At 40.7% G+C, this 18,388-nt stretch overlaps 2 protein-coding genes across 2 annotated transcripts in view; both read left to right on the top strand.

The window, feature by feature from the left end:
* LOC124867421 (adhesion G-protein coupled receptor G5-like) overlaps positions 1–5,272 on the top strand; it is a 36,712-nt gene extending 31,440 nt beyond the window's left edge. The window contains exons 12-15 of the mRNA XM_047363854.1: positions 474–736; positions 827–926; positions 1,116–1,393; positions 2,286–5,272. Of these exons, the coding sequence (XP_047219810.1) occupies positions 474–736; positions 827–926; positions 1,116–1,393; positions 2,286–2,413 (769 nt within the window). The 3' untranslated portion in view covers positions 2,414–5,272. The remainder of the gene's footprint in view (positions 1–473; positions 737–826; positions 927–1,115; positions 1,394–2,285) is intronic.
* A 3,263-nt stretch (positions 5,273–8,535) lies between these two features.
* Positions 8,536–16,994, top strand: slc7a6 (solute carrier family 7 member 6). Its single transcript, XM_047362258.1, has 10 exons — positions 8,536–8,658; positions 10,665–11,207; positions 11,294–11,419; positions 12,597–12,741; positions 12,828–12,951; positions 13,041–13,144; positions 13,248–13,344; positions 14,397–14,546; positions 14,839–15,022; positions 16,526–16,994. The coding sequence occupies exons 2-10, from the start codon at positions 10,718–10,720 to the stop codon at positions 16,591–16,593; spliced, it is 1,488 nt and encodes a 495-aa protein (XP_047218214.1). The 5' UTR covers positions 8,536–8,658; positions 10,665–10,717; the 3' UTR covers positions 16,594–16,994.
* The last annotated feature ends 1,394 nt before the right edge of the window (positions 16,995–18,388 follow it).

The raw sequence follows: 18,388 nt of genomic DNA, 5'->3' as shown, positions 1-18,388 counted from the left end.
ATTTCTGTAACTAAGGCCATTGGTATGTTTTGCACTATTAAGGGTGTGAAGGTGTTGAGAGATCTCATTGCTCTTATACTTTTGATAATGAAAACTCTTTTTATTTGTCATCTTGAGGCTATACAGTAATCAGCTGATATTGATTGATGATATGGAGCACAGTGGTTTCGTAAATACTGACAGATTTCAGTTGGTTGCTTGGTTTTCTTTTGTCTTTTTCACTTCATTTAATCTGCATGTGTTTACTGCCTTGTCCCTGCACCATTTCTCTTTATTAAACAGAACTGAACGTACGGTATTTGGGGAATTCAATACTTCTGGTGTACATTTTATGTCAGTAGCCCCATTAGAAACATTAAACTGAGCAAACATTGGCATCTTTAATACTTGTTTTCCCTTCTTTACCTGTTTTTAATTGTCAACCGTGTTTTTTCGTTGGTAACCTGCTCATTCCCCTTCCTGTGTCCCCTCAGGAGGCGATCAAAGGAGCAGTCTATAACCATCCACATGGGCCTAGCATTATCCCTGGCCTTCCTCAGTCTGCTCTTCTTCTTGACTGGGGTGTTGGCCAACGTGGAAGTGGAGAACATGTGCACCTGGGTGGGAGCCATGCTCCACTATGCCCTACTCAGCTCCCTTACCTGGATGGGGATAGAAGTGTTTAACACCTTCTGGTTGGTCTACATGGTGTTCCGATCCTCCCCAAGCCCTTTTGTGTGGTTCCTGATCGGTTTTGGTGAGTGTGTAAAGTATTATCTCTGAAAATGCATCTAGTCCTGAAGGTTATGCTAAAGTGCATGTTTGACCTTTAAAAAATGTCTTCCAGTTCTGCCTGCTGTTCCTGTTGTTACCCTGGCTGCTCTGGGAGATATTTATGGAACGGTAGAGATTGTACCAGCTGAGAACATCTCTAATCCTTATCGGATGTAAGCTTTCTCACATCTGATCTAACATTATCTGAGCAGATCCTTTCTATGGCTGAACAAGCAGTGATTTCAGGGTGGTGAATAAAAGAATCAAGAACTTTAACCTGTACATGTCTGCTAGAGGAAGTACATTTGAATTTGGGATCATTCCCTTTAACTTCTAGTTGAATTTTTTTTACTTTTTTGCAGGTGCTGGATGAAAGTAACTGACCAAAGGGCCTTACTGGCTCATTATTTCACCACCATGACAATCCTTGCCATTCTGGTGTCTTCCGGGGTCATTATGCTCTTTCTTGTCTACCGGAAAATCCGCACCAGGGATGAATGGAAGCAGAACCGAGTGGCTTTTCTCAGCATCTGGGGTCTAAGCTGCCTCTTTGGAACAACTTGGGGTCTGACCTTCCTGAACTATGACCCACTATCAGACTTTATTCTCTTCCTCTCCTGCTTCCTAAACTCTTTTCAAGGTTAGTGTTGGTGGTGAACATCCTGTACTGATTGTCCTTTTTATGCTTAGTTTTGCTAAAGCGTGAGTTTATCATTTGGGATTAACTTTATATTCTTTGCTCATTTCTAAAACAGAAATGCAGAGAAAGTGAAGCCTTCAGGAGTTTCACTGTTTTAATCTGTTGATGTGGACAGGGACATTTTCATTGTCGTCTCAGTGATAAGTGGTCAAGTATTTGTTGGTAAAGGTCCATTGTATCAGTGTGGGAATGATAGGCAGCCGAAAGTTAAAATAATGGTAAATGGCCTGCACTTGTATAGCGCTTTATCAAGTCCCCAGAGACCCCAAAGCACTTCACACTACAATCAGTCATCCACCTATTCACTCTGACATTGGTAAGCTTCATTGTAGTCACAGCTGCCCTGGGGCAGACTGACAGAGGTGTGGCTGCCATGCACAGGCGCCACCGAGCCCTCTGACCACCATCAACAGGCAAGGCGGGTGAAGTGTCTTGCCCAAGGACTCAGCACTCCACCGGTTACAGGACAAACCCCTACCTCCCACTGTCACCTAATAATGTGAATTAACTTTACTGTGTTTAGCATGGATTCATACAAATGTATATCTCAGAACTGTTGGTCTCTGTCATTCATTAACTGTAGTGGGTTTTGGATTGGTTTGGGTCAATTTAGTCTTTGGCCATCATTACGTACTCATGTACTTAGTTTATTTGCCCTTAGAGGGCCAGTTAAATCTGAGTGGCCTCTTGCTGGTAGATTTTATTTATGTATGAAATGTGGTCGATATGAAACATCTAATGGTAGATGGTTTGTTTTCGTATCCAAAATAAATCAACCAAAGCTTTGGAGATGTGAACTAGCAAACTAATCTTGTTTTGGTCTGTTTCCCAGGTTTCTTTCTGATGCTGAGGTTCGTTATTCTGGACTGGATACGGAAACAGGCCCACAGGTCGGTTCTAGGAAGTACCAGCTCCGGATCTGCCAAGCAACACATGCTGCAGACCACAGAGAAGAGTTAAGCACTCCAAGTAAAAGGTGTGGAGTACAGTGACCAAATCCAACCCGTATATAATTAAAATCCAGTCTACTGTGAGACTGTATCATTGTAAATGACAAGATTCTCTCCAGAGCCAGTGCTGTCAGGTCAGGTGAAGGAATGTATGAGTTTGTTATGCTGTGATGTTTAAACAGGAAACGTTGAAGACCAGCCTGATTGGTTAGCACAATCACACTGAATGAACTTATAAAGACTAACACAATCACTTTAAAACAGAGTTCAGTGGTTTAACCACACCTTTAGTGTCAAAGTTGGGATGATATGACACCCCTAACAAACTACTGATTGTGTCTCATCAGACTTGAAGGGATTTGTTGTATATATAACCACAATATGTTAATCCAACCCTTCTATGTCAACTCTTCTTCAAGATCTTTGTAATCAATATACCTGATTATAATTTATCAGTCATAACAATATGACCACCCTCTCATTAAGTAGATCACCTTTCTGCCTTCAGAACAGCTCTGGCCTGTCTGGTCACTGGCAAAGAACAACTCAATATGTCCTGTGAGTGTCTGGTGCTGATATGTTAGCAGTAGGTCGTTTATAATCTATGGGTTGTGGGGCAGGATTGCTTTTAAACTGGCTTTCTTCCTGCCGATCCCATCATATTTATATCTTAGAGACTTTCAGAACACATCAAAGTCTTAGTTTTTAAATCCACGGCACATTTTTAGCAGGTTCGTATGGTGAGACCAGTGGCATCTCTAGGGGAGTTCATCTAACTTCTGGCATATGGGCCAAAAATTGGTATGAAAATGATCAATTTGTTTTATAAATAGAGATGTTGCAAAAAAAAAAAACAGCTGTTGATCAGTATCTGACGAATTTCAGCTTGGTGGACCTCGACCAGTGACTGACCGATTTATTTATTGGTATTTATTTCCCAAGGTATTTATTTTCAGTATCAGTGAGGTGTTTCCAAAAAAAATCTCAAATTGGAGCACCAATGGTGTAAGAAGCTTTAAAGGCCATTTTAAAGGAAGATTTCTTTTCTACGACATGTTGATACATATCTGTGGTTAAATCAGCCTGTGAGAGAGAGCAAGACTTACCTCAGGTAACAGGAAGGCTTAAAGTATTACAGCAAAGTTCATCCTTTTCAACTTCCAGACTGTCTGTTATAGAACATGCTGGAGTTGAAAACGTTGGCAGCCTTTTGGATCTCTCAGTTATATTCTCAGGGGAATCTAAAAAGAGACTGCTAGCAATGCTAAAGATAAGATGCTAAAAACAATTTACAATATCCCATCCACAATGATTCTGTGTTGGTTTTAAAATAGTCAAAACTTGTCTTACTATAACTGCTCTCTCACACACAGTGGGACCTTGCCTCTGATCAGAATATAAATAACTAATGAGCGTTCCTGGCAGGAAGACTATAAAGAATACTTTGAGTAATACTATTATATTGTCTTATATTACAGTTTTTAAAAATCAATTAGCTAAAATCTGTCTCGGCTAAGTAAATCTTTACAAACAGTGAAAATAACACGTTAGCCACAAAATTAGGATCCAATCATCTTTAATAAGAAGTGTTAAAAAGTAATATCTAGGTAATAGATATGATGCAGGTTTCCATAGAAGCATTGCAAGATGATAAGTTTAGTAAGTTACTATATATGTGAATCTTAAATGTTAAATACTTTGGCACTGTTGGAAAATCACGTTAATGGGATTTTTCAGAAGAGAAACAATAGTTAACAGATTCTTTTTGTGCTGTTATGGGGAACTGGATCTCTTGTAGACCTCATAATGCTTGACCGTGTATCACTGCATCATCCATTGCTGTAAACCTCCAAGCTAAGGCCTCTCTGTTCTCTTTTGTAGTATTGGTTCTGCTTGGGATTCAAGAACTGAGACTACAATATTAGCAGATGCTCTTTAATTTTCGGCTTCATTAGTAAGTGTCAGTTTCAGATTGAGTATAATCACATCTCAGTATCTGATCTCTTCAGAGGAGATAAGTGTGAAAGTTATTTCAAATCGAATGACAAAAGACGAAAGAATATAAAGGCATTTACTTGATAAACTAATGCTTGTGTCCTGTACTTGTATGAAAGAGCCCCGCTCCCACCTCCCAGTTACTCAGGAAGTTCAATCTCAGGCCCGGAGCCTGCATCTACAGTATCTCTAGACTGGTTCTAGTTAAAGAACAAACAGCTTATTAGTGGCGATTCAGAATTCTTTGGGAATGACGTTAAGCTTTATTACCAGACAGAGAAACGTAAAACTTAATATTTGTATCCTACTGTGCTGTGATTTTATTGTATATCAGGAACAATGTGTGATTACTGAAAAGTTCCCTTAGATAAGCTTTTATATTTGAACTGTTTGTTGGTTTTGACCTGTGCTTTTTTGATATTTAGTTGAGAAGCCATTTGAAATAGCACTTTAGACTGCTGTTGTGTTGTTTAGCCTCACTTAGCTGCTGTGTGCTCTACCTAGAATACCTGTCATGTACACTTGGTGGTAGTAATTAAAAACTAAATGTTTTGCTGAAAAAAACATGTTTTTAGTGAATTCAGGAAAAATAATAACTCTTGAAATAAACCCAAAATGTGTTAGAATAAAGCATTTGACTGCTAAATCTCCACGTTTATTCAATTCAAATTCAAAAATACTTTATTCATCAAATTTAATTTTTATCATTTTGATGAATTTATTATTTCCTTCCCAGAAGAACATACAAGTTCTAGATGCTGTGATGTTTGCACTTTTTTTATTTTGAAAAATATTCAGTAAAATCCTTGTGTATATCTGAGCTTTTGCATATGTCTGTATGGACTCTTAATAAAATATGTTTTGGTGAAACAGACACTTCTTGTGTGGATCACACCCTCCTCTTTTTTTCATTTCTTTGTGCTTTTTCATAAATAGGCATCACTTCAGATACAGAAGAAGCTGACTGGTTAAATTTCTTATTAAATGTTTTTTATCAGCTGTTTCACAGCCAAAAACCAAAAAGGTAAATTCTGCTAAACAATAAAAATAAATGTTATTTCAATCTAAAAAGAAGTGACCTTTCTTTAATTAATTAGAAGTTTCTCTTTTGATTGTATTAAGTTTATTCCGGCTGTTATTTATGGTTTGCCACAATTTTCTGTCAGGTATTTACAATGTTTGGACCTCCTGATGGTAAAGCCAAAAAAGCTCACTGTCTACACGTAGTTGGATTGTTGAGCTGCATAAGCAAGGCCTCTCACAATGTATCATCGCAGTAAGACAATGATTTTAAATTTCCTGTCCAACCCCCGTATTACCTACCTGTGTAACACTTTATTAATTCAGTTCTGTGCTGTAGATTAGTGTGTTTCACTGTTATGCTCACACAGTGATGACACATACCGGTCAGGTTCCCCTTCTCTGCCACATGCTTCTAGCATAGTCCTTCTAATTACATTTCTTCTCTTCACATTCTCTCTGGGTCAGGTTGAGAAGGACGGAAACATGGTGGCAGACTAGCTTCAGCATGGTGATAAAACTGTGAAAGAGGAGAGGACTAAAATAGAAATGTTTTCTCATTCTTGCAGTCAGTCAGTCTCTTTCTTTGTCCAGTATTTATGTTTTCCTTATAATGTCTCAGATGTTTTGAGCAGTGGGCCGGTCCAAACTGTGGGAATGGCGGTGTAGCATCCAGATTCTGCTACTACCGAGCCAGGTGGGTAATTATGCACAGAATGTTTGACCAGCATCTGGTGCTGAAACCTTGTTTATATTAGTGACAGATTCTCACCTGGAGTTGGGTCCGGACTTTGACTAGACCATTCTGACACATGAATACGGTTTGATTTAGTGGCTCTGAAGGTTTTTAAACCAAATACTACATCAGTAAACACATTTTTTCCCCAAGTACCCAAATCAGATGTTTTAAAACAGTAGTACAGAAGGACTTGGACTTTTTCAGTTTCTTGTATTATTTTAAAAATGAAAACAAACAAAAAACGTATCTGTTGCCAACCACACAATTGGTTGAAAGATGTAATTACCTTATGCTTAAATATTAACGTATAGATGAAAACAATTGATTTAGAGGAGTTACAGTTCTTTGTGGAAAAATTAGAGGTTTCTCACCAGACTTGATCTCAAAATCCAATATGGCTGCCTAGCAAATAAAAACCTAGCAATAGCTTCAGTAAAAACACTTTATTCACACTTCTGCCAGTTTGTATCCTCACATCAGCCAAAGACAAAGTAGCACATGCTGTATGTTTTAGTGAACATGTTGCTACAGTGTTTGAAAGTACAATATGCAGAATACTGCACTGTTATTTGTTAGGGTTTATAATAAGATAAGATAGATTTTATTGATCTCACAATGGAGAGGGTGCAGATAGTTGTGAAAAAATGTGCAATCAAATAATGGCAGTTAGCCTGGTTTTTAAGCTCCTTAATTAACAAATCCCGCAGTTTTTTCAGTTAATTTCACCTCACCTACATACCATCTCACAACAGAAAAAAATCCATTTCAACCCAAACATACAGACAGACTCAAATTAAAACATACCAATTTGGTCCTACTTAGTTCAAATGAAGCCTGGTTAAGCTGGGCTCAAAGTCATTTCCATGTTAAAGTTCTGACAGAGATGACTGAAACCCAACATAGGTAGCAGCTTGTTTCTGGATCACTGTAATCCACTACATCACAGTTCATTTGGAAATAACTGATGACAACATTCCTTCAGAAGATCACTAAAGGCAGCCTGTGCTGTAAAGTAGTGGTACTAGTGCCACAGTTCGAGAACCATAGATCTAAATCACTCCTTTGCAACTCTGGCTGTATGTTTATGGTTGTTGTTCTGCTGGAAGGTGAGCATCTGTGCCAGGTTCAAGGATTTTGCAGCCTTGTTTTTTTTTTGCAGGTGTTTAACTCCAACTCTGTCTAGTTTCCCTATCTCCACTAAAGTTACCATCCCACAGCATGACACTGCCCCCACCATATTTAACATGAAGGTTGTTGTGCTCAGTGTGATTTGCTGTGCCAAACCTTATATGCATGCCTCATCTGAACAGAGCACCTTGTTTCACATTTGCTGTGTCTCCCACATGGCTTTCTTTTAGGATTGGCTTCCATTATACTGGAAGAGGTGTCCAGGACTCGTAGCTCTCTCATCTGAGCTGTGGATCTATGTAGCTCCTCCAGAGCAACCATGGACATCTTGGCTGCTTCTCTGTTTAATCATACCCTTGCCAGACCTGACAGTTTAGGTGGATGGCCATGTCTTGGTAGGTTTGCCATTGTGTCACACACTTTCTGTGTTCCTCTGTGAGATGTTCAAACATTAGGATAACCTTTCTTTATTCTCCGCACCATTATCCCTATCCTGTCTGTGTTGCTTAATCTTCATGTTGGTCACGTTTGTTCACTAATAAAGGTCTGAACCCATCAAGGAACAGCTTTATTCATACTCAGACTCTATTTACTAATTATGTGACTTCTGACATCTCACTGGATTTTATTGGTAAAACGAGATGGCCAATAGGCAACATTAATTTTCAGATTTGTATTAGTAAAAAAAACAATTCTTTGAAACCTCTGTATAATTTCCTCCTACTTCACAAATGCTCTTCTTTCTGTTGTCTATCACATGATATTCAGATAAAATATATTGAAGTTTGTGGTTGATGGCAAAACACAAGAAGGTTCAAGGTTTTTAAGGCATTGCAATGCTTTTGTATTTGTACTCACTGCATAGTTTTTACACTTTTTATTCTTTTACTGTCTAATTTCACAAACGTAGAGCTTTCCTCTTGTATATAACCTCTGAAACAAACGATGTAAATCCCTGCACAGGAATACATCTTATTTGGGTGGCAAGGTTTGGCTTTGTTTTCGTCTCTTTTTTTTAATTTGTGTTTTTCACCACATAAAAGGTTCTCTTCTTGTGAATAAATGTGTCGAAATCTAAGGGCTTCGTGGCATTTTTCAGTTGTGTTATTGTTAAATTCATTATTTTCTTGACTGTTTCTATATGTCCTGAGATGTCCAGAAGTAATGGCACAGGCTGTGTCAGTGTCAGAGGTCATGTACAGGTTGTGTTAGAGGATAGGATGCTTCCAGCCAGCCTATGTCCCGTTACATGATGCCTCCTCCAGCAGCAGCAGCAGCAGCAGCAGCGTGTTGTTTGCGGGGCTGCAGATGGGTCTGTGGCGCAGTGCTGCAGGTCATAAACATCAAGGGAGAAATTTAAAGAGACAGCAAAGGTAAGACCTGACAGTTACAGTCCGACTCCTGCCGCCGAGAACATAAAGTCTCTACTTGATGCTCTATGGAGTGTTTTTATTTTGTTAGCTCGGGAAACAGGACAAAAGAGACATGTCTGTGGCAAGTTAGCGAAACAGAGGCGAGACAGGAAGTAGCTGCGTCCAGCTAAATGTTCAATGAAGAACAACTAGTTAGTCACTGTCTTAAATAGAGAATTCACGTTCATATTTCAGGTTGAAATAACACAGCCGGCTGTTAAGCGAGCTCCTTCCGTTTTTAACAGTGAATGGCGGTAACTTAAATAAAGCTGGATAACTTATTATATTTATTATATTCAATAAACGGAAGGTCGAAGGTGCTCTAAATTTACGCGCTGTTTGGTTTTATTTTGATATTCTTGAGCGGAAACTAAATGTGAAGTGTGGCAGCCTGACGCAGAACCGTCCGATGCGGCTTGTTTTCTTTTTAGGTCGCTTGTCGCTCTGGCAGATGTTCAAAATCTGTCCATTTATCCATAATAGGGGAAACAAGTTATGGTTGCAAATAACTTCCGCTCTGCCTTTTAGTTATAGCGATGATTTATCTACATTTGTAGTACAGTCAGATGTCCGTTTAAAAACGGGTTCCTCATGTTGGACTGAGTGTCGGTGGAACGTAAGCAGGTTTTCAAGCCCGCTGTCTATTCATCCTGGCTGCTATTATTTTCCAAGTAGCTCTGAGATGTGCAAGAATTTGTTGAAGAGGTTTTCCTCATCCCAGGTTTTGTCATGTTTGGCTCCTCCTACACTCAGCTCCTCTGTTGTTGATTCGCACTGGGTTGAAAAACACATGGTGCAAAGCCATGGATGAAAAAAAAAAAAAAAGTCAGATCCTGAAAGGTAAAGAAAAATAACTAAAATCTGACTTTAGTATTCTTCCAAACCTGAATAAGTATGAAAAAAATAAAAGGTGGAAAATGTTGGATTTCAGGACTCTCTATTTTTGTTTTAAGGATAAAAGTCTAACTGTAAAAATGATTTGCTATTTTATGCTGAGATGGAGATGCTCAGTTATGTAACAGTTAGCCATCAGTATTCTGTTTATCTCACAGTCATACATGTGGCATGGACGTCTGGGGGCCTGGTCATATATGTCCACTGCTGATAAGGTTTACACTTCAGCAAACAGTTTTTCTCCATGCGTTGAGGCATAAAGGACATTAAAACCAAAGAATATTTATGTGTTAAAAGGCCTAGTCAAAGTCCAAGCACAATTGAGAATCTGTGGCCAGACTTGGAAAACTGATGTTCACAGATGCTGTCCAACAGGTCTGACTGAGCTTGAACTCAGCTGCAAAGAAGAAACTAGCAGAGACCATCACCCAGACCATAAAGCCATATTTGTAGCTAAGAGTGGGCTTTCAAATTATTGACCAGTCATACTTTTCAGGTTTTGTCAAATATATAGAAAACCATGCATCATTTTCATTTGTAATTGTGCACCAGTTGTGTTTCAATGTCATGTTAAATCCCGTGATCACGTGAACAATATCCAGAAGTTTCTTAGCTATAGTAAAGAGCTGGACCACCCTTCAGAGGTATACGGGCCTGCTCCCCACAAACCCAAAGAAACATTTAAACATATTGTAAAAGCTGAATGAGCTGATTTTCAAATAAAACGGGTCTCCCTATGATTATCTGTAGAGGAGGCAACTTTGGAGCAAACACTGGCTCAGTAGAGCCGTCTCCCTAGAGTTGACTTTTTTCACAGGAAGAAACAATGTTATCAGCTTCCTGTTTGTATTCAGGAGTTATTTTTGGTTCCGTGTGCCTTTCTGAGGGGGCCATGTCTACAGTAACGTGATCCAAATTCTAAACTTACTGAAGACTATCAGGCACAAACAATGTCTTGTCTGGCTGATGATGATGATGATGATGCAGCAAGTCTGCTGTTGCTTCCTGAGCTGCTACTGAACATTTGAGCTCGGTTCTAATAACAAAGACTGTACTTGGAATCTGTTGGACAGGTTGTCGCCAGCTGTTGGGTAGGTCCCGCTGGTTCAGCCCGGAGACCAACATCATGGCCAATGGTGAAGGATCCCACAGAGCAAACGGCAGCGCCGTTCAGTCTTCCACTTATCAGAACTATTCCAAAGAAAGCATGAAGCTTAAGAAGGAGATCACGCTGCTCAACGGGGTCAGTTTGATTGTGGGAAACATGATTGGCTCTGGCATCTTTGTCTCTCCCAAGGGCGTGCTCATCTACAGCGCCTCCTACGGCCTGTCACTAGTCATCTGGGCCATTGGGGGCCTGTTTTCAGTTGTTGGGGCCCTCTGCTATGCTGAGCTGGGCACCACAATCACTAAATCAGGGGCTTCATATGCATACATCCTGGAGTCATTTGGTGGCTTCATTGCATTCATTCGTCTGTGGACATCCCTGTTGATCATTGAACCCACCAGCCAGGCAGTCATAGCCATTACGTTTGCAAACTACCTGGTACAGCCGCTGTTTGCAACTTGTGAACCACCATACGCAGCAGCGCGCCTCATCGCTGCTGCATGCATATGTGAGTACCTTTCAACCATGCAACGTCCCACTGCTGTTTGCTCGTGTCCCTGTTGCTCCATGTGTGAAGGTTTGCTCTCTCCACAGGTCTACTGACATTCATAAACTCGGCTTATGTAAAGTGGGGCACCCGTGTGCAGGACGTTTTTACCTATGCGAAGGTGGCGGCACTCATCGTCATCATAGTTACTGGTATTGTCAAGCTGTGTCAGGGTGAGTGGAGTCCCCGCGGCAGTGAAAAGAAGAAAAGGAAACGCACACATGGCATCCAGTTCTACAATACCAGAAATCAGACCTATGTGGAAAAAACGTCCCTTTCTTAGCGGTCTGGTTTCAAATATTATTAGAGTATCCCAATGTCTTAAAAGATAATAAACACAATGTTTGACATATTACACTGTTATTTAGTTTTTATTAAGGCAGGGTAAAAAAGTAAGCAGAGGTTTTCCCTACTGCTGCCATAGGAATCAGGAGAGAAGTAGCAATAAGATGTTGTGACCACTGTTCAAATGCATTGATTAATCCCTTACTGCCTTTTTATTTATTTATATTTGTTATTCATAATTTATTTACACTTATATAACAAATGGTACCAGTGTGTTTAATGTCAAACTGTTTCTAAATTAAATAGATATTGTCCAGCTGAAAATAGCAACATGGCTACAATAGGTATAAATGGTGGTATTTTATTTATTATTGCAAATTAGTGAAATTAGGCAGCTTTCAGCATAGATCTGCACAGTTTAAAGTTGTATTGTTCAGTGTCAGAGCAGTTAATGAAAGGGGTTTCACCTTGGCAATCTGTCTTAAAGAGCCAAGCCAGTTTGTTTTCTTTTTCTCCTGTAGGCACATGCTCCTCAACGTTAACATTTAGGACAAGTCTATAAGCTGGGATGCAGTTTTGCTGTGAGACCGGAGACTCAGCTTGCTGAGACAACCAACGTTGTGAAGACAATGACTCGGCTTTCTTCTTGTGAAAAATCCCTCACTGTAGGACAATAGACTTTTTGTGGGAAATGCATTGACCTCCTAATTACGTACATCTTTCTTATACTTCTTTGAATTAATCTGGAATGATCAATCATAAAACAAATATACCTGATGGTTTATTTTAAGATCATTCTATGACAAAGTGGATACGAGACGATCTTTTATGTCTTGATATGTAAAGCCCACACTGTTTTATCAGGGCTGTATACAGGACGTTTTCCACTACTGCTTAATTCCAGCCTCTTTTATCTACTTGAACTATTTGTATTGCTTGTGTTATGCATTAAATTCACTTCTAGTGCGAACCATAATCAGATATTGATGGTGGATCAACAGCCTAACAACAGGAGTCATGACCTGCCTTATGTCCACAATATAAAAGTTTCTTTTAAATTTTCAGGCTACACAGACAACTTTAAGTCATCCTTCGAGGGCTCGTCTACAGATCCTGGGGATATCGCTCTGGCAATGTACTCTGCACTCTTCTCATATTCTGGCTGGGACACCCTTAACTTTGTAACGGAGGAGATCAAAAACCCAGAAAGGTGACTTTTATTTGCTCCGTACGTCTCGTGCAGAAAGCAGCAGTAAGTCTGAATGCTTCTAATGATCAGATGTGCTGCTGATACAGGAACCTACCTCTAGCCATTGCCATTTCCATGCCAATTGTCACCATCATCTACATTCTCACCAATGTGGCCTACTATGCTGTTCTGGATGTTAGTGCTGTGCTGGCCAGTGATGCCGTGGCTGTGGTGAGTAAACAGTCTGCTTCTGAATAAGGTGGAGATTAGATCAAGATGCATGTGTAGATGCAGCTGCTACCCTTCTGTGTTCTCCTTAGACTTTTGCAGATCACACGCTGGGTGTCATGAACTGGATCATCCCCATTGCTGTAGCTCTGTCCTGTTATGGAGGCCTAAATGCTTCCATTATAGCTGCATCCAGGTAGAAACCTCCAGATGAGATGAACCATTTGTGAACATCACGTGAAAATATGCAGTCTTGTAGACATTTTAACATTACAACTATTCATATTTGTGGTGTCCAGGTTGTTCTTTGTAGGGTCCCGGGAGGGTCACCTTCCAGATGCTCTTTCTATGATCCATATACAAAGATTCACTCCAATCCCTGCGCTGATCTTCAATGTAAGAGAAAAAAATAAACTGCCCTAAACAGATTTTAATGCTAGAAATTAAAACTGTTACAAGTTCCCTGGTTGGGACTTGAGTTGCCTTAAGTGATACTTAGAAGAAACAATTATTTACAAGATGAATAGAAAGACAAATGATGCTAATGAGCACAAACTTCCAAAAAGGTGAGTTGTTCAAGCACAGAGATTTCTGTTTCAAACAGAAACAGCTGAACTTCCCGTGTAAACTGAAACAGAGAAACTGAACCCAGAACAAGTGTGGGTTCTTCTGGGTTCCTGACATCAAACCCAACGTATGCTAATTGATGTGTTCAGTGAGCACAAGCTAACTAGTACTAGCAATGCATGCTAATAAGAGTGCATTTCATTGCATGTCTCTGTATTGAAACAATAATTTAACACTAAGGATATTTTCAGTAACAGACTGTACATTACTATGCATGTGTGAAAATTTAGATTCCATTTAAAGACTAACCAACCTACAGAAGTGCAAATAAATAATCAATTTCAGCAGCTATCATCACGGTTTAAACACATGGCAGCCATGTTAAACTTTGAAGTTGCTGTTTTGTGCTGTAAAATCAGAATAACATTTTAACTACAATTCACTTGAATCCCGTGTATTTATTTAGCGGTGGTCCATCTCATGGCGTGTTATAAAACACATAAAACTAAATATACCAAACCTACTGCGCTAATGGAAGAAACCCGTTTTTTGTCGCTATGAAAAAACTAAATAAACTCAAAAAGTCTGTTTTCTATTATTTTACTTTATTATGGTTTTCAAATGTCTGCTGGTATGGTGGTACATGGGAACCTTGGTATTTACTGAGGAGGTATTGGTATCACAGTGTGAGAACTGTGGTGAGGGCATGGAGTGGAAACGTATACGTATTGTTTTACGCTGTTAAAAAAATAGTTGAGAATATTAAGGATTATTTCAGAGAGTAATTTGTGATTAAATGTCTCACACTGACTCATTTAATGATGAGATTTTGGTGAAAACTGTTACTGAATTCTGTATCTGTTGTCCTATCCACTGCCCAGTGCATCATGTCACTGATCTACCTCACAGTGGAAGATGTCTTCCAACTTATCAACTACTACAGCTTCAGTTACTGGTTCTTCATGGGTCTGTCTGTCGCCGGCCAGATCTACCTTCGCTGGAAGCACCCCGACAGACCCCGACCTCTCAAGGTAGTGTATTATTGTCATTTATCTGAACTGGGTTGATTAGAAGAAGGCTACATTTGATTAAAGCACAACCTGGTTGAACTAATCAATAGAAAACAAACATGAAATAAATCCTCAGCACAGAACCAGCACAAGCAACGCCAATTCAGTTTTACTTTCAGCAAATATTGTTTTTTTTCCAGATGATTAGAGGAAGGATTTTTCAGTATAGTTAAAATAAATGCAGAGCAGAAGGTCCAATGTGTTTAACTCTGGCCGAGTGTTTCATCTTCTCCCTCCTGATATGACTCTGCAGCTCACACTGTTCTACCCAGTGGTGTTCTGCCTGTGTGCCGTCTTCCTCGTGGCGGTTCCTCTCTACAGCGACACAGTCAACTCCCTGATCGGGATTGCAATCGCCCTGTCAGGTGTTCCTGTGTACTTCCTGGGCGTCTATCTGCCAGAGTCCAAAAGACCACCCATCATCATCAAGTTGCTGCGTGAGTACCCAGCTCCATGAGGCAACAACACATTAACATACAGTGGGAACAACAAGTATTTGATACACTGCCGATTCTGCAGGTTTCCCCACTTCCAAAGCATGTAGAAGTTTTACATTTTTATCAGGTACTCTTCAACTGTGAGTGAGAGAATCTAAAACAAAAATCCAGAAAATCCCATTGTGTGATTTTTAAGACTCTCACAGGCCTGTTAGTTCTTTAAGAAGCCCTCCTGTTCTCCACTCATTTCCTGTATTAACTGCACCTGATTGAACTTATCTGTATAAAACACACCTGTCCACACAATCAATCAAACAAACTCCAACCTCCACAACAGCCAAGACCAGAGAGCTGTAAGGACATCAGGGATAAAATAGAACTGCTCAAGGCTGGGATGGACTGCTGGAAAATAGCCAAGCAGCTTGGTGAGAAGACAACAACTGTTGGCGCAATTATAAGAAAATGGAAGAAGTTCAAGATGACGGTCAATCTCCCTCAGTCTGGGGCTCCATGCAAGATCTCACCTCGTGGGGCATCAATGATCATGAGGAAGGTGAGGGATCAGCCCAGAACTACATGGCAGGACCTAGTCAATGACCTGAAGAGAGCTGGGACCACAGTCTCAAAGAAGACCAGTAGTAACTCACTACGCCTCCATGGATTATATCCTGCAGCACCCCCAAGGTGCCCCTGCTCAAGCCAGTGCCGGTCTGAAGTTTGCCAGTGACCATCTGGATGATCCACAGGAGGAATGGGAGAAGTCATGTGGTCTGATGAGACAAAAAAAGCTTTTTGATCTAAACTCCACCTGCTGTATTTGGAGGAAGAAGAATGAGGAGTACAACCCCAAGAACAACATCCCTACCATGAAGCACGGAGGTGGAAACATCATTCTTTGGGGATGCTTTTCTGCAAAGGGGACAGGACGACTGCACCGTATTGAGCAGAGGATGGATGGGGCCATGTATCAGGAGATCTTAGCCAACAACCTCCTTCCCTCAGTAAGGGCGTAGAAGATGGGTCATGGCTGGGTCTTCCAGCATGACAACGACCCGAAGCACACAGCCAGGACAACTAAGGAGTGGCTCCATAAGAAGCATCTCAAGGTCCTGGAGTGGTCTAGCCAGTCTCCAGATCTGAACCCAATTGAAAATCTTTGGAGGGAGGTCAAAGTCCGTATTGCTCAGCGACAGCCTGAAACCTGAGGGATCTGGAGAAGATCTTTACGGAGGAGTGGTCCAAAATCCCTGCTGCTGTGATAGTGTAAACCTCGTAAAGAAATACAGGAAACGTCTATCTGGAATTGCAAACAAGTTTTTGGCACCAAATATTACATTCTTCTACAGTTGAAGAGAATCTATAATAGAAATGATAGACTTCTACATGCTATTCAAGTGGGAAAACCAGCAAAATCAACAGTGTATCAAATAGTTTTTTTCCCCACTGAGGTGATTAGAACCACCTTTTTAAAAGGTTTTCCTAACATGTTGAGTTTTACTGCAGGTTCTCTCACATTCTTCACCCAGTACACCTGCTTCTGCGTACTGACAGAGGTGGACAAAAGCCAGTAGCTTCAACTACATAAAGACTTTACCCATCAGTGCCAGATATTCACCACACAGGAGAATCTGCTGGGAAAGAAGCCTACAGCTCTTAATTGTACTGTTCACCATGTTGCTGCCAGATAAAAACATGTTACAATGACCTAGTAGCTGAACATACATCAACTAATATATCATGTATCACAGCCGGATCAGCATGCAACCTTTTGAACAGCCATGTTGTGTGTGACAGTGTGTTGTATTAAGTCCAAAGACATGCTGAAATCTGTCAGCCAGGTTCTCACAGTGCCTTGTAAAAGTATTCCAATGGAAGGAGCACAGCATAGCCGTTGACCTACAGGTCCTTCTCAAAATATTAGCATATTGTGATAAAGTTCATTATTTTCCATAATGTCATGATGAAAATTTAACATTCATATATTTTAGATTCATTGCACACTAACTGAAATATTTCAGGTCTTTTATTGTCTTAATACGGATGATTTTGGCATACAGCTCATGAAAACCCAAAATTCCTATCTCACAAAATTAGCATATTTCATCCGACCAATAAAAGAAAAGTGTTTTTAATACAAAAAACGTCAACCTTCAAATAATCATGTACAGTTATGCACTCAATACTTGGTCGGGAATCCTTTTGCAGAAATGACTGCTTCAATGCGGCGTGGCATGGAGGCAATCAGCCTGTGGCACTGCTGAGGTCTTATGGAGGCCCAGGATGCTTCGATAGCGGCCTTTAGCTCATCCAGAGTGTTGGGTCTTGAGTCTCTCAACGTTCTCTTCACAATATCCCACAGATTCTCTATGGGGTTCAGGTCAGGAGAGTTGGCAGGCCAATTGAGCACAGTGATACCATGGTCAGTAAACCATTTACCAGTGGTTTTGGCACTGTGAGCAGGTGCCAGGTCGTGCTGAAAAATGAAATTTTCATTTCCATAAAGCTTTTCAGCAGATGGAAGCATGAAGTGCTCCAAAATCTCCTGATAGCTAGCTGCATTGACCCTGCCCTTGATAAAACACAGTGGACCAACACCAGCAGCGGACACGGCACCCCAGACCATCACTGACTGTGGGTACTTGACACTGGACTTCTGGCATTTCCTTCTCCCTAGTCTTCCTCCAGACTCTGGCGCCTTGATTTCCGAATGACATGCAGAATTTGCTTTCATCCGAAAAAAGTACTTTGGACCACTGAGCAACAGTCCAATGCTGCTTCTCTGTAGCCCAGGTCAGGCGCTTCTGCCGCTGTATCTGGTTCAAAAGTGGCTTGACCTGGGGAATGTGGCACCTGTAGCCCATTTCCTGCACACACCTGTGCACGGTGGCTCTAGATGTTTCTACTCCAGACTCAGTCCACTGCTTCCGCAGGTCCCCCAAGGTCTGGAATCGGCCCTTCTCCACAATCTTCCTCAGGGTCCGGTCACCTCTTCTCGTTGTGCAGCGTTTTCTGCCACACTTTTTCCTTCCCACAGACTTCCCACTGAGGTGCCTTGATACAGCACTCTGGGAACAGCCTATTCATTCAGAAATGTCTTTCTGTGTCTTACTCTCTTGCTTGAGGGTGTCAATAGTGGCCTTCTGGACAGCAGTCAGGTCGGCAGTCTTACCCATGATTGGGGTTTTGAGTGATGAACCAGGCTGGGAGTTTTAAAGGCCTCAGGAATCTTTTGCAGGTGTTTAGAGTTAACTTGTTGATTCAGATGATTAGGTTCATAGCTCGTTTAGAGACCCTTTTAATCATATGCTAATTTTGTGAGATAGGAATTTTGGGTTTTCATGAGCTGTATGCCAAAATCATCCGTAT

This window comes from Girardinichthys multiradiatus, chromosome 4, assembly GCF_021462225.1.
Source record: "Girardinichthys multiradiatus isolate DD_20200921_A chromosome 4, DD_fGirMul_XY1, whole genome shotgun sequence".
Lineage (NCBI taxonomy): Eukaryota > Metazoa > Chordata > Actinopteri > Cyprinodontiformes > Goodeidae > Girardinichthys > Girardinichthys multiradiatus.
Note: the sequence above shows the minus strand (reverse complement) of the source record. Positions and strands in the feature narration are given on the sequence as shown.

Coding starts and splice junctions, on each gene's coding strand:
- slc7a6 (XM_047362258.1), top strand. CDS start 10,718: ATGGCCAATGGTGAAGGATCCCACAGAGCAAACGGCAGCGCCGTTCAG. Junction 12,952..13,040: donor CCAGTGATGCCGTGGCTGTG/GTGAGTAAACAG, acceptor TGTTCTCCTTAG/ACTTTTGCAGATCACACGCT. Junction 13,145..13,247: donor TCCATTATAGCTGCATCCAG/GTAGAAACCTCC, acceptor TGTGGTGTCCAG/GTTGTTCTTTGTAGGGTCCC.